The sequence below is a fragment of the Eumetopias jubatus genome, unplaced genomic scaffold (assembly GCF_037043125.1).
Source record: "Eumetopias jubatus isolate StellerSeaLion01/CBP00866 unplaced genomic scaffold, mEumJub1_p1.0 scaffold_4, whole genome shotgun sequence".
Classification (NCBI taxonomy): domain Eukaryota; kingdom Metazoa; phylum Chordata; class Mammalia; order Carnivora; family Otariidae; genus Eumetopias; species Eumetopias jubatus.
Window position 1 is genome coordinate 172,353,246 of NW_028274810.1, and position 16,144 is coordinate 172,369,389.

Below are 16,144 nucleotides of genomic sequence, written 5' to 3' on the forward strand. Positions count from 1 at the left end.
TGGACAAGTTACTTCTCTGTGCCTCAGTTTCCAAATTGTAAAATTGAGATAATAACAGAACTTACTTGATGGGGTTGTGACTAAATGAGTTAATATATGTAAGAGTGCCTGGCACAGAGTAACTGCTATTTAAAAATGACCTATTATCATCTGTGCTTATATGCTTGCCTCATCCTTGTCAGGCCACAGTGGGAAGAGTTCTTGTTTGAATTTCTACTTCCCTAACTCTTGAGTTTCCGATACATGTTTGATATTCAAGTTCTCTCTTTCCAAACAGTTTAATTTCTCCAATTTCAGCCCAAGAAAAGAGGCTGAGCCTCATCCTCATTTTCACAGTTCTGGCTTTTCAATGAAGACTCACCCTTCCCTGGGTGATTAATACCAATAATGATTTCCTCCATGGCAGGCTCTGTCTACTCACAGGTCTTTATTCATGCAGTTCTCAAGAGTTAATCATACATCACAGCTCATTCATTTTTGTAAACAAATATTTATTGAGGTTTTACTATATGCAGTAAAAAAAACTAGTCCTTACCTTCATGAAGTTTACATTATAAAGTAATCCCAGGGGCTCCTGAGTGGCTCAGTTTGTTAAGTGACCAACTCTAGGTTTCCGCTCAAGTCATGATCTCCCGGTCAGGGAGACTGAGCCCCATATCAGTCTCCTTGCTCAGTAGGGAGTCTGCTTCCCCTCTGCCCTCCCCCCTGCTTGCAAATTCTCTCTCTCAAATAAATAAATAAGTCTTTAAAAAATAAATTAAATAACCCCAATGTTTACATAAGATACAACATAAAATGATGGGAGATCATTACCATAAATAATTGTGTCCCTGAAACTTAGCATGGTGCTTGGGACATAGCAGGTACTAATATCTTTTTAAGTGAATGATGTATGACTCAATGAATAACTGATACCTTAGCTAAATATGACTCTTTAAAACACTCAAAAGAACACCTATGATTCTTAAGCTATAGAAGTACCATTTATAATATACAGCTATAAACAAGTCAATTACATATTTTATATATTTTACAGCAATTTGTTTTTAGTTCACACAAAACTTACTTACCTCTTAGAAAAATTGTAAGAGATTGAAACCTACATGGCTGGTTGTTAGAATATCCTTGAAAAGCATGAAGTGCCTTTGCTGTGATTATTTCAACTATCTGTTTATCTTAAGGCCAATAGCAAAAAAGAATTAGTTATTTGAATATACATTCAATTTACTTTCCACATTAAGATATCAAATACTATTTTAAAATTTGTAATTACAAAATATAAATGCATCTTTACCACCAAGTACTCTAAATTTTCTGTCTTCTTGAAGTGAAGATGAACATAGATTACACAAAAAGTCATTTCTTACTGTTGCAGATTCTGTAGCACCAGGCACATGCACTCTTATATACTGAAATCCTGAAAGAAAACAAAGGTAAGCTAAATTTGCTTTTGGATTTAGCTATCCATTTTCATTCCTTTAAAATTATTCTAATTCAAAGTATAATTAATTCAATTGTGCATGTGGGTTCAGAGCAGTTCAATTAACATTTATTGCATGAAAAAGAAGATAGAGGGAGGAGAAAAATGAAGGGGGGGAAATCGGAGGGGGAGACGAACCATGAGAGACTATGGACTCTGAAAAACAAACTGAGGATTCTAGAGGTGGGGGGGATGGGTTAGCTTGGTGATGGGTATTATAGAGGGCACGTTCTGCATGGAGCACTAGGTGTTATACGCAAACAATGAATCATGGAACACTACATCAAAAACTAATGATGTAATGTATGGTGATTAACATAACATAATAAAAAAAAACATTTATTGCATGGCTATTTCTTGCCAGGCACTATGCTAAGACACTGGTGATATGGATACTTAAACACAGTTTCAAAAGGCAGCAATAAGAAACAGATAATTTCAATATGTGGTGTTCATTTAGAGAGTTCAGAGAGAAGAGAGGAATGACATCCAAGCCAATGAGAAGTGGGGATGAATGGAAAAGATGTCCTGAGAAGGACTGAATTGAAGTTAAGCCAAAGGTTTGAGAGAGGACATTACAGGGAGAGGAAACCGCATGAACAGTCATGAAACAATGTATGAGAACAAGTGCTTCAGCAATCCAAGAGCACCTGTTAACACTGTGGGAGAGAGAAGGGAAAGAAAAGAATGCACCTCCGGATTATGCAAAGTAAACTTGTAAACATGAAACACCAAGTTTTATTCCATTCTTTCTAGTCTAGGAATGTTTCATAACTAATGATAAACATGATTTAGGATTAAACAATAAATTGCTTGATGTTTTGATTTTACATTTTTATATCTACCTTTTGAAAGAGGGCATGCTTCATCTGAACAAAGAAATCTTGCACCTTGTGTATACTTGGTTACAGTTGTCATTGCAATCACAATTCCTTGCAACATATAAAATCTTTGAGATGCATAATCAAGTGGAAACTCACAAAGATCAAGACTATAACTTCGTAGAGGAGGTAAATGTGTTAACTTCAGCACTATATTAATCTAATAAGAAGGTAAAAATGGTATTAATAAAAATTGTAGATCCAATTGGACTTGCATTACACGATAGTAAGTATATTACATTGTACAGTAAATTAAATAAATAACTTGTTAGTGTTATTAGGAATCAAATTTAAGCATAAGAAATAAGATTTAAATATAAAATTAAAGATGCAAACCCCTTAAATCTTACATTTTAATTGAAAATATTATTATGAACTCATAATTTTTCTTTAAAACCACAATTTCTTGTGGGGCGCCTGGGTGGCTCAGTTGGTTAGGCGACTGTCTTCGGCTCGGGTCGTGATCCTGGAGTCCCGTGATCGAGTCCCGCATCGGGCTCCCTGCTCGGCGGGGAGCCTGTTTCTCCCTCTGGCCCTACCCCCTCTCATGTGCTCTCTCTCTCTCAATAAATAAAATCTTTAAAAAAAAAAAACACCACAATTTCTTGACTATACCCACTGACAAGACCTACAAAACAATGAGAATCCAATAGCAATGAACCCTTCCAGTGCCCAGATTATGATCTCTTAAATATAATTTCTCACCAAAAGGAACCAAGGCTGCTTAAGGGAAATGGCTGACTGCAGGTCTGAGGCAGAAAATATACCAGATGGACCTGGTGCACCTCTTTGTGCCAAAAACCAAGGGAGCTACCAAAAACTAAAACATGGTATGTGTCAAAAGGACATAAACGCAAACTTTAAGGTACTCCCAATGAACCAAACTTTAAGGAACTTCCAATGAATCAATAATATACAACAAAAAGAAGGACAAAGATTCATTGAAATATATCGGATATATCTTTAAATTCATGAGTTCCTCATAATAAAAAAAAAAGGAAAAACAAAACCAAAAAAATTACTGATCATCATTGAGGCTCCTAGATTTCAACTCATTATTCTCTGAAGATTTATAAATGGAAAAAAATCAACCATTCATTCTGCCTTTTAGGTACAAATTATATTTCAGGGTAACCAAATAGTTGATGAGAGAAAATTTCTGTTATAGAATAATTTCAGATAATAAATTCAGAAAGGTTGCTGAAATTAGAAAAATCACAATTTTACAACTTCTAATGAAATAATGGGTTCTAGTAATGGTCATCAGTGGCTGCAAAAACTATTAGGTGAAGGTTGATGGGAAAATGTATATTGAAGAGATCAGATTGACATTACCAGAACCCACTGATCAATTGTGGGATTACTAAAAGTGGAAAACAGATAGTGTATTTCCCCAAATGTAGTGCAATATGAAATACATGACAGTAAGTATGATGTATCCTTGTCAAAATGAGTTGAATCTGAATTTAAGCAAGTTTTTAGAGCCAATTTCTATTTCCCAGAAATACGGTGTATGGAAGAATAAGTTAAATACCATAAGAACATAATCAGACAAATCCAAATTATGAAACATTAGCAGGAAAATTACTAGTTTCTCCAAAACTCAGTGGTATAAAAAGGAAGAGGGAGGTAACTGCTCTAGATTAAAAGAGGTTTAATGAGATACAATAACCAATTATAATGTATAGGCTTTGTTTTTATCCTGATTTGAACAAATCAATTGTGAGACACTCTTGAGAGCCCAAATGGGTACATTTAAATATGGACTGGATATTAGATACCAAAAAATTGTTATTTTGTAAGGGGGCATAATGGCATTGTGGTTATATAAGAAAAATGTCCACAACTTTTAGAGGTTGATACTAAAGGATGGAGCGGTGACATTAGGATGTCTGGGATTTGCCTTAAAATATTTTGGTAAAAAATGGATGATGCAGGTATGGCAAAATATTGTAAACTATTAAATCTGAATGATAGATATATAGAGGTTCACCGTATTATTCTCTTTATTTTGGGGTATGTTTGGAATGTTCTATTACAAAAATATTCAATGTTATAAGTGATAATACAGGAAGTAAAGATGTGTATTTAAGATATTCTATTGAACTCTGAAAAAATGTAGTATATTTTTTAATAAACAGAAATATGAATATAGAAATATTTATTTACAAGTAATCTTCAAAATTTTTACCTCAGTTTTCTTTGTTAAATTTAACTAAAACTTACCTGAGTTTCAGTCTGTAATTGTCCAATTAATGAGAGAGTCTTAACAGCAGTAAAACAGACCTGTGGTTTCAAACAAACAAAGTTACCAAAAATTCCACATGACATAAAATTCTTTCTTTCTTTAACTTACTGATTGAAAAACTTGAGCAGCTTTTAAAGGCTCATGTAAAATGTGATTTCCAAGTTCAGCATCCAATTCAACAATATCAGAGGGATTTATTAAAATGTTGAATCGATAGACAGCATAACTTTGTTTTGAATCTGTAAAAATACACAAATATAAAAATGAGGATAGTTACATGCAGGAATTTATTTTAAAGTTTCTAAGATACAATGTCACCTTTGCTGAACATACCATTGTAGTATTTGCAATCATCTATAAACTTTTGGAGGCCTCCACTTCTGTCAAGATAGATAAGGGCTGCCTCTTTCATTTTTAGACTTGACATTTTCTCCTAATTAATGATTCTTCTCTATTACTAAATGATTAAACGACAGTTGCTGGTAAAGACTACAGATGGTGAAACGCACAGAAAAGATGAGAATACCTAGAAATAAAATAAATTAGAATTTATACTTCATGATCTCTAATAAAACCTTACAAATTGTTCAACTTCAAATTGAGAGTGAAACGAAATGAGGTAAAATTTCCAACTTAGAAAAATTCCTACCCAAAAGGAAAAAAAATTTTGTGGTTTTTTTGCCAAATAACATTTTTTATCAACAGTAGGTCATCAGATTCTCCACAATATTGCAAATGTAAGAACAGGAGCCTCAACTGTCTCTTTACAGAGTAGGTGTTCCCCAAAAAATGCTTGTTGAAATAAATATTAGATGATGAGGTCCCCTTGCAGGAGTTGCTTAAAAAATGAAAGTGGTAAAAGTTGTTTCAAAAATTCAATCTAAGTAAAGTGTAGTTAACCTAAAAAATCTGAGAACTTAGTTCTAGACCCAGCATTTCCTAGTTGCTATGGGGCAATCACCTGACCTCTCTTGGCCCAGTATCTTCATCTGTAGAAAATGAAGGGGTTGCATTAGATGATAAGGCTTCTTCTGGCTTTAAATCTTCTATTAGTGGCCAACATAAAACATTAAACTTTGGTAATGAGAATGGAATATGTAAAATTCATTTAAAGACAGCAAACAGTAATTGGAAACAATATATACCAATAATTGTATTAGATCTTAGGAATAAAATGATTAAGATTGGATCCTGCCTTCAAGGAGTTGCCAATTTAGAGAAGTCAGAAATAATGACCATCACATTTATTCATTATCAAATATTTATTGGGCATTTACTATTTATTGGATACCAGACTGTCCTAGACACTGGGGACACAAAGATGAGTAAAATATGATTCCTACTGTTCACAAAAAGTATGGTGAGAGATGAGAAATATGTAAAAAACTTACAATTTACTTGTTATAAAAAATATTAATGTACTAAGACTCACAAAAGGAACAAGATATATTAAATAGTTCACAAAATGACATCATCCTTGTGTTGGGGTCATAATATTTTCTATCGTTTTAGGACATTTTGACTTAATACAATAGGTCATAGAGAAAAAGAAATGAATTCTACTTTAAAGGTGATATTTGATAAAGATCTCACTAACTGGAAGAGATGTAAAGACAGGAGGATTTTTTCCAAAGATGGGGTAACCCTCTGTCACCCCAATTTTCAGACCTACACTATTGAATCCATGTCCTTACTACTTGGCATTCAGGCTACTTTCCAAATAAAAGAGACTGTCCTTTTTGCTATTATACAGGGGGGGAAAGTTCAGAGTTTCTCAGTTGTCATAGGTACAATGATCTTAAAGTGTATGTTGTGTTCAGGACATTACATCTGTGCTTCATTTGAACATAAGGTTTCTGGGGCTGAATGAAGGGAGGCTCTGAAATGGTTGGATGAGTCTCAATCAGGTTATTAAAATGTTTGAAGTCCGTGACGATTATATAGACAGGCAAAGAGAAACCATCGAAGTTTTTAACAGGGAAAAATATGGTCAGATTTTTATGTTAGTAATCAATGCCTGCTGCCAGCGTGCAAGATGGGTTGGGTAGAGAAAGAGTTGATAATCAGTTTCTAGCTACTGAAATAGTCTTAAGAGATGTATGGCCTAATCCAGGGCATGATGAATGAAATGAAGTAGAGGGGATGGATTCTAGACTTTTAAAGATTTCATGCTGGACATGGTGACCAGCCTGTGTTTTCAGGATGGGCGTGGATGGATGCTGCTGCCCTAATGGAAATATGGAACCCCAGAGAAGAGTAGAAAAATAATGTAAAGTTCACCTTAAATACCGTAACCCTAACGGGCTCTTGGGACACCCAGATATATATATAAGCACTAGAGACACGTAAATCAAGGCCTGGCGTCCAGCAGCTTTAAAAAAAAACCAAAACCAAAACAAAACAAAAACCCGAGAGATAAAGCTCCAGTGTCCCTGTGTAAAGCAGAAGTCTTGGGAGTAGATTCACTTTTGAGAAGGGGAAAGTGGAAAACGACATGGAAGCCTGTGGAAAAACATTAAGTAAGAGAACGGGGGTAAAATTCTACAAGCGTTCCCGTCCTCTAAGGAACTCAAGTGTTGGTTCACTTGCAACAGGCCTTGAGTCGCGTCTTCTCGCCCGTCGCGTCAGCAGAAAAACACCTCACAAAGTGGATAAAAGCGAATCTGACCTCACACCCTGGGATCTAGGACCTCTCCCACCACCATCCGCAGCCTCTGCTAGCAGGAACCCCGACCCAGCAGCACATAACACCCAGTCTTTACCCACAGAACCCTGCCGGGCGACCGCTCCCTTGAGACCAACACCCAGCGAGATCCTCGCACGCGTGCGCGCACCTCGCGGACGTTGGTGGCGCGGGGGCTGCCGGGACCCCGCCCCCCATCTCGTCAGGGTGGCTACCCAGACCCTTCCTCCACCCTCTTTAATTAAATCACCGTTGCACTCTCCCTGCAAGGCAAAGGAGAGGGAGGAAGATAGATACAAACCTTTGCTTTTTGTTGTTTTCACAGGCCAAGGGTCTCCCTGGTTTTTTGTTTTGTTTTGTTTTTTAATTTACTGAAAACTCTCCTTCTGGGAATGCAAAATGGTGTAATCAATTTGGAAAACGTCCTGGGACTACCTCAGAAGTGGAGTTACTGTATGATCCAACAAATCCATGCCACACATTATCTATTATACATAGATAATGAGAGGATTTAAACATATGTTCACACAAAAACTTACACACAATATTCATAGCCAAAAAGTGGAAACAACTGATAAATGGATAAATAAAGTGTGGTATATCCCTACAATGGAATGTTATTTGGCCTTAAAAATGAGATATGCATTGGGGCGCCTGGGTGGCTCAGTCATTAAGCATCTGCCTTCGGCTCAGGTCATGATCCCAGGGTCCTGGGATCCAGCCCCACATCCAGCTCCTGGCTCAGCGGGGAGCCTGCTTCTCCCTCTCCCTCTGCCTTTCTCCCTGCTCATGCTCTCTCTCTATCTCTGTGTCTCAAATGAATAAATAAAATCTTTAAAAACGAAAAAAGATTATGGGGCGCCTGGGTGGCTCAGTTGGTTAAGCGACTGCCTTCAGCTCAGGTCATGATCCTGGAGTCCTGGGATCGAGTCCTGCATCGGGCTCCCTGCTCCGCGGGGAGTCTGCTTCTCCCTCCGACCCTGCCCCCCTCTCATGTGCTTTCTCTTTCTCATTCTCTCTCTCTCTCTCAAATAAATAAATAAAATCTTTAAAAAAAAAAAGATTCTCTTTGTCCCTCTGCCCCTCCACCCCCACCCCCGTTCCTTCTCTAAAAAAGAAGATACACACATATATTTATATTAAATGTAAGAATAGCATTTAAAACCTTAAGTATTCAGTGCATTACTGCACATTGCAGACTCTAAAAATGATAGTGATATCTAGAGGCAAAGTTTCATTGCTTTTTATTACAACATTGCTGTAAATACTTTATTATTACAGAATATCACTGAACATCACAAATAAATTTTCAGTGGTAGGTTGAGAATTAGAAACTTCCCAATAGGTTGAAAATTTTAAGTAGATATCCAATATATAAAACTAGTACATTAAGGAAGAAACATTTATTTTTAGGTATATTTACATGGAGTTTTGTTAGGCAGATTTATAAAAATGAATAATTTTTAACAGATGGGTCATCTTAATTTTTTAACTTAGAGATGGTGGTGTGGAACTGGACTGTTTTACCCAAATCAAAATCCCTTTCCATTACATTCTCATTTCCTCTCCCATTTTTTTCTGTCTTTCAGCAACTACACAGGGCTTTCTGTCACACTTTTTTTTTTAAATATTTAAAAAATTTTAGGGCAGTGTTAGGTTCACAGCAAAATTGAGCAGAAGATAAAGGGAGTTCCTAGGGACACCTGACTGATTCAGTGGTTGGAAAATGCAACTCTTGATCTCGGGGTTGTGAGTTCAAGCCTCCTGTTGGGTGTAGAGATTACTTAAAAACAAAATATTTTTTGAAAAGGGGGGTGCCTGGGTGGCTCAGTTGGTTGAGAATCTGACTCTTGGTTTCAGCTCAGGTCATGAACTTTTTTCCCTTAGTATGATGCATTTAAGGTTATTCCATGTATTTTCATGGCTTGATAGAACACTTCTTTTTAGAACTTGGCCTATTCAGACTGTTGCTTTTTGTGTGAGTTTTGGCAGATTGTGTCTTTCAAGGAATTGGTCCATTTTATCCATGTTACCACATTTGTGGCATAGTTGTTCATTTAGAACTGAATAATATTCCATCATCTGGATGTACCACAGTTTATCCATTCATCTAATAATGAACATCTTGGTTGCTTCTAGGTTGTGGCAATTATGTATAAAGCTGCTATAAACATCCACGTCCATGTTTTTGTGTGGATGTATGTTTTCAGTTCTTTGGGAGGATACTAAGGAGCACTATGATATGATAAGAGTATGTTTGGTTTTTTGTTTTTGTTTTTTTTAAAGATTTTATTTATTTATTTGAGAGAGAGAATGAGAGATAGAGAGCACGAGAGGGAAGAGGGTCAGAGGGAGAAGCAGGCTCCACGCTGAGCAGGGAGCCCGATGTGGGACTAGATCCCGGGACTCCAGGATCATGACCAGAGCCGAAGGCAGTCGCTTAACCAACTGAGCCACCCAGGCACCCCCCTTTTGCCTGGGGTGCAAAAGTATGTTTGGTTTTGAAAGAAACCAAAGTATGTTTGGTTTTGAAAGAAACCACTAAAGTGGTATGTTTGGTTTTGTTTAGTGGGTAGCAATAAACTTTATATGAAATATATATAGAGTATATATATTTCTATATATAGAAATATATATAGAGTATGTTTGGTTTTGAAAGAAACCACTAAACTGTCTTCCAAAGTGGCTATACCATTTTGCATTCCCACCAGTAGTGAATGAGAGTTCCTGTTGCTCCACATCTTTGCCATCCTTTGGTGTTGTCATTGTTCTAGATTTTGACCATTGTAATAGGTATGTAGTGGTATCTCATTATTATTTTAATTTGCATTTCCCTAATGACATATGATGTGGAGCTTCTTTTCATATGCTTATTTGTCATCTGTATATCTTCTTTGGTCAGATGTCTGTTAAGGCCGTTGACCCATTTTTTAAAAATTAATTTATTTATTTGAGAGAGAGAGAGAGAGCATGTGAGGGGGGGAAGGGCAGAGGGAGAGGGAAAAAGAGAATCAAGCAAAGGGAGAGGGAAAAAGAGAATCAAGCCCCATATGGGGCTGGATCCCAGGGCCCTGAGATCATGATCTGAGCTGAAATCAGAAGTCAGCTGCTTAACCGACTAACAACTTAACTGACTAACCCCAGGCCATTTTTTAATCGAGTTGTTCATTTTTTTATTCTTGACTTTCAAGAGTTCTTTGTAAATACATATATATGTGAATATATATATATATGTATGATATACATATATATATATATATTTATTTAAATATTTTATTGTTAAATACTCCCTATAGCCAACATGGGGCTCGAACTCACAACCCTGAGATCAGGAGTCACATGCTCCACTGACTGAGCCAACCAGGTGCCCCCTCTTTGTATTTTTTGGATAACAGTCTTTTATTAGGTATGTCCTTCGCAAAGATTTTCTCCGAGTTTGTGGCTTGTCTTCTCATTCTCCTGACATTGTCTTTCACAGAGCACAAGTTTTTAGTTTTAATGAAGTTCAACTTATTAATTATTTCTTTCATGGATCATGCCTTCGGCGTTGTATCTAAAAACATCAACATAACAAAGGTTAACTAGATTTTCTCCTTTGTTATCTTCCAGGAGTTTTACAGTTCTGTGTTTTACATTTAGGTCTGTAATCCACTTTGAGTTAAATTTTCTGAAGGTATGAGGTCTCTGTTTAGATTCATTTTTTGCATGTGGGTATCTGGTTGTCCCAGCACCATTTATTGAAAAGACTATCTTTAATTCATTGTATTGCCTTTATTCTTTTGTTAAAGACCAGTTGAGTATAATTCTGTGGGTCTGTTTCTGGGTTCTCTATTATGTTCCACTGATCTATTTGTCTATTTTTTTGCCAATACCACATTGTCTCAATCACTGTAGCTTTATAGTAAGTCTTAAAAACAGATAGTGTAGTCTTCCAATTTTATTCTTTTCTTTCAATATTGTGTTGCCTATACTGGGTCTTTTGTCTTTTCATATAAAGTTTATTGCTACCCACTAAACAACTTGCTGAGATTTCAGTTGGAATCGTGTTGAATCTATAGATCAGTTTGGAAAGAACTGACATTTTGACAAGATTGTCTTCCTATCCATGAACACAGAATATCTTTCCATTTATTTAGTTCTTTGATTTTTTCATCAGTTTTTTTTTTAAGATTTTATTTATTTATTTGACAGAGAGAGACACAGCGAGAGAGGGAACACAAGCAGGGAGAGTGGGAAAGGGAGAAGCAGGCTTCCAGCGGAGCAGGGAGCTCAATGCGGGGCTTGATCCCAGGACCTTGGGATCATGACCTGAGCCGAAGGCAGACGCTTAACGACTGAGCCACCCAGACACCCCTCATCAGAGTTTTGTAATTTTCCTCATATATATGTTGTACATATTTTATTAGATTTATACCTAAGTATTTAATTTGGGGAACAGCTCACGTAAATGTATTGTGTTTTTTTTTTTTTTTAAAGATTTTATTCATTTGAGAAAAAGAATGAGAGCATGAGAGGGGGGAGGGTCAGAGGGAGAAGCAGACTCCCTGCTAAGCAGGGAGCCCGTTGCAGGACTGGATCCCGGGACTCCAGGATCATGACCTGAGGCGAAGGCAGTCACTTAACCAACTGAGCCACCCAGGCGCCCCTGTATTGTGTTTTTAATTTAAAATTTCACTTGTTTGTTGCTGGTATATAAGAAAGTGATTGACTTTTTTATATTAACCTCATATCCTGCAACTTTGCTATAATCACTTATTAATTCCAGAACTTTTTTGTTGATTCCATTGGATTTTCTACATAGATGATCATGTCATCTGCAAACAACAACAGTTTTATGTTTTCCTCAATCTTTATACCTTTTCTTTTCTTACTGCATTAGCTAGTACTTCCAGTACAATGCTGAAAGGAAGCAGGTGATAGGGGACATTCTTGCCTTCTTCCTGGTCTTAGAGGGAAAGTTTATAGTTTCTCACCATTAAGTATGATGCCAACCATAGGTTTTTTGTAGATATTCTTTATCAAGTTGAGGAAGTTTCATTCTATCCCCAGTTTACTGAGTTTTTATCATGATTAAGAGTTGGATTTTGTCAAGTACTTTTTCTGCATCTATTGTTATGGTCATGTGATTTTTCTTCTTTAGCCTATTGATGTGATGAGATACATTAATTGGTTTCCAAATGCTTAACCAAACTTACAATGTAGAATAAATCCCACCTGGCCATGTTGTGTACCTTTTATACATTTTATACATTTTAAACTTTTTATACATTTTTGGACTCAATTTACAAGATTTTGTTGTGGACTTCTGCATCTATGTTCATGACAGATACTGGCCTGTAGTTTCCTTTCCTTGTAATGTCTTTGTCTGGTTTTGGTTAGCATAATCCTGACCTTATACAATGAGGTCATTAGTTAGGAAGTGTTCCCTCTGCTTCTACCTTCTGAAAGAAATGATAGAGAACTGGTATCATTTCTTCCTTAAATGTTTGGTGGAATTCACCACTGAATCCATCTGGGCCTGATGCTGTCTCTTTTGGAAGCTTATTAATTACTGATTCAGTTTCTACAGGCCTATTCAGACTGTTGCTTTTTGTGTGAGTTTTGGCAGATTGTGTCTTTCAAGGAATTGGTCCCTTTTATCCAGGTTACCACATTTGTGGCATAGTTGTTCATAGTATTCCTTTATTATCCTTTTAATGTCCATGGGATCTGTAGTGATGTGTTTTTTTTTTTTTCTCTTTTTCTTCGTTAGCCTGGCTAGAGGCTTATCAACTTTATTGATCTTTTCACAGAATCAGCTTCTGGTTTCTTTGATTTTTCTTTCTTTCTTTTTTTTATTATTATGATCAGTTAGGTACTGTATAGTATATCGTTAGTTTTTTTTTTAAGATTTTATTTTATTTATTTAACAGAGAGAGACACAGTGAGAGAGGGAACACAAGCAGGGGGAGTGGGAGAGGGAGAAGCAGGCTTCCCGCTGAGCAGGGAGTCCAATGTGGGGCTCGATCCCAGGACCCCAGGACCAGGACCTGAGCCGAAGGCAGACACTTAACAACTGAGCCACCCAGGAGCCCCAGTACATCATTAGTTTTTGATGTAGTGTTCAATGATTCATTAGTTGCATATAACACCCAGTGCTCATCACAACACATGCCCTCCTCAATACCCATCATCTGGTAGCCCATCCCCTCAACTCCCTCCCCTCGAAACCTCAGTTTTTTTCCTGGAGTCCATAGTCTCTCATGGTTAGTCTCCCTCTCTGATTTCTCCCCCTTCAGTTTTCCCTCCCTTCCCTTATGGTCCTCTGTGCTATTCCTTATGTTCTATATATGAGTGAAACCTTATGATAATTGTCTTTCTCTGCTTGACTTATTTGACTTAGCATAATCCCCTCCAGTTCCATGCATATTGATGCAAATAGTGGGTATTCATCCTTTCTGATGGCTGAGTAATATTCCACTGTATATATGTACCACATCTTCTTTATCCATTCACCTGTTGAAGGGCATCTTGGCTCCTTCCATAGTTTGGCTACTGTGGTCATTGCTGCTATAAACATTGGGGTGCATGTGGTTTCATTGATTTTCTTTGTTGATTTCCTATTTTTGATTTCATTGATTTTTGCTATAATTTTTTTTCTTTTCTTCTGCTTACCTTGAAAGTAATTAGTGATTATTTCCCTTGTTCCCTAAGGTAGAAACTTAGATTGTTGATTTTAGATCTTTCCTCTTTTCTAATATATGCATCCAGTGCTATAAATTTCCCTCTAAATACTATTTTCATTATATTCCACACATTTTGATAAATTGTTTTCATTTTCATTTAGTTCAAGATATTTTTTAAAAGATTTATTTGAGAGAGAGGGGGAGAGCACAAGCCAGGGAGGGGCAGAGTGAGAGGGAGAGAAAGAATTTCAAGCAGACATCCCCACTGAGCACAGAGCCTGATGCAGGGCTCAGTCTCACGACCCTGATATTGTGACCTGACCCAAAACCATGAGTCGGATGGATGCTCAACCGACTGAGCCACCCAGGCACCCTAGTTCAAAATATTCTAAAGTTTCTCTTGAGATTTCTTCTTTGACATATGTGTTATTTATAAGTGTGTTATTTAATCTTCATCTGTTTTGGATTTTCCAGTTATCTTTCTGTTATTAATTTTTAGTTTTATTTAATTGTGGTTTTAGAGCAAACATTGTATGATTTCTATACTTTTAAATTTCACAAGGTGTGTTTTATGGCCCAGAATTTGTTCTATCTGGGTGAATGTTCCTGTGAGCTGGAGAGAATGTACTCTGCTGTTGTTGGATGAGTCTATAGATGTCAATTATATCCAGTGGATTGATGGTGTCGTTGAGTTTAACTATGTCCTCACTGATTTTCTGCCTGCTGAATCTGTCCATTTCTGAGAGAGAGTGTTGAAGTCTCCAACTATGATAGTGGATTCATCTGTCTCTCCTTGCAGTTCTATCAGTTTTTGCCTAATGCAGTCAGACACTCTTTTGTTAGGCACATACACATTAAGGATTGTTATGTCTTTCTAGAGAATTGACTCCTTTATCATTATGTAATCCCTTTTTTTATTCTTGATAATTTTCCTTACTTTGAAATCTGCTCTGTCTGAAGTTAATATAGCTACTCCTGCTTTCTTTTGATTAGTGTTAGCATGGTGTATTTTTCTCCATCCATTTACTTTCAATCTGTATGTATCTTTAAATTTAAAGTAAATTCCTTGTAGACAACATACAGTTGAATCTTGTTTTTTGATCTACTCTGACAATCTCTGTCTTTTAATTGGTACATATAGACCATTTATGCTTAAAGTGATGATTGATATAGTTGAACTAATACCTACCATATTTGTTACTATTTTCTATTTGTTGCCTTTTTCTTGTCTTTATTTTTGTCTCCCATCCTTTTTTCTGCCTTCTGTGATTTTAACTGATTCCATTTTTTTAGCATATCAGTTACACTCTCCCCCCACCTTTTTATAGTAACTGTCCTAGAGTTTGCAATACCCATTTACAACTAATCCAAATCCACTTTCAAATAACATTATACTGCTTCACAGTACAGTGAAGTACCTCAGTGTGATTACCTTATAATAATAAAATAATCTTAATTCTTCCCTCCTGTCTCTTGTATCATTGACATCATTCGTTTTACTTATATAAAAGCACAAATAAGCTTACCTATATGATATATACATATGCATACATTATCAAATACATTGTTGCTGTTACTTTGAACAAATTGTTACCTGTTAGATCAATTAAGAAAAGTAAAAGTTTTATTTTACCTTCATTTACTCCTTTTTGATGCTCTTCCTTTATGTAGATCTGAGTTTCTGACCTATGATGTTTTCTTTTTCTCGAAAGAACTTCTTTCAACATTTCTTGCAAGGTAGGTCTATTGCAACACATTACCTAAATTTTTATTTGTCTAAGAAAGTCCATTTCTCCTTCACTTTTTAAAATTTTTTTTGAGAGAGAGAGAGAGAGAAAGAGCATGTGCATGTGCATGAGCACGTGCAGGGTAAGAAGCAGAGGGGCAGGGAGAGGAACAAGCAGACCTCACAGAGCACAGAGCCTGATGCAGGGCTTGATTCCATGACCCCAAGATCATGACCTGAGCCAAAACCAAGAATCTGAAGCTCAATTGACTGAGCCACCCAGATGCCCCTCTCAGCATTTTATTTATTTCACTCCACTCTTCTTGTCTGCATGATTTCTGAGGACTAGTTGGGTGTAATTCTTTTCTTTGTTCCTCTATAGGTAAGGATGTTTTTCCTCTGGCTTCTTTCAGGACTTTTTCATTATCTTTGATTTTCTGAAGTTTGAAAATGATATGCCT

At 36.5% G+C, this 16,144-nt stretch overlaps 1 protein-coding gene across 1 annotated transcript in view; it reads right to left on the bottom strand.

The window, feature by feature from the left end:
- The window catches only part of MCMDC2 (minichromosome maintenance domain containing 2), a 34,376-nt gene extending 29,280 nt beyond the window's left edge, over positions 1–5,096 (bottom strand). Inside the window, exons 1-6 of the mRNA XM_028112783.2 lie at positions 4,943–5,096; positions 4,718–4,848; positions 4,588–4,647; positions 2,326–2,521; positions 1,295–1,417; positions 1,071–1,175 (exon numbers count right to left, since the gene is read on the bottom strand). Coding sequence (XP_027968584.1) covers positions 1,071–1,175; positions 1,295–1,417; positions 2,326–2,521; positions 4,588–4,647; positions 4,718–4,848; positions 4,943–5,036 — 709 coding nt within the window. The 5' untranslated portion in view covers positions 5,037–5,096. The remainder of the gene's footprint in view (positions 1–1,070; positions 1,176–1,294; positions 1,418–2,325; positions 2,522–4,587; positions 4,648–4,717; positions 4,849–4,942) is intronic.
- Positions 5,097–16,144: the final 11,048 nt, after the last annotated feature.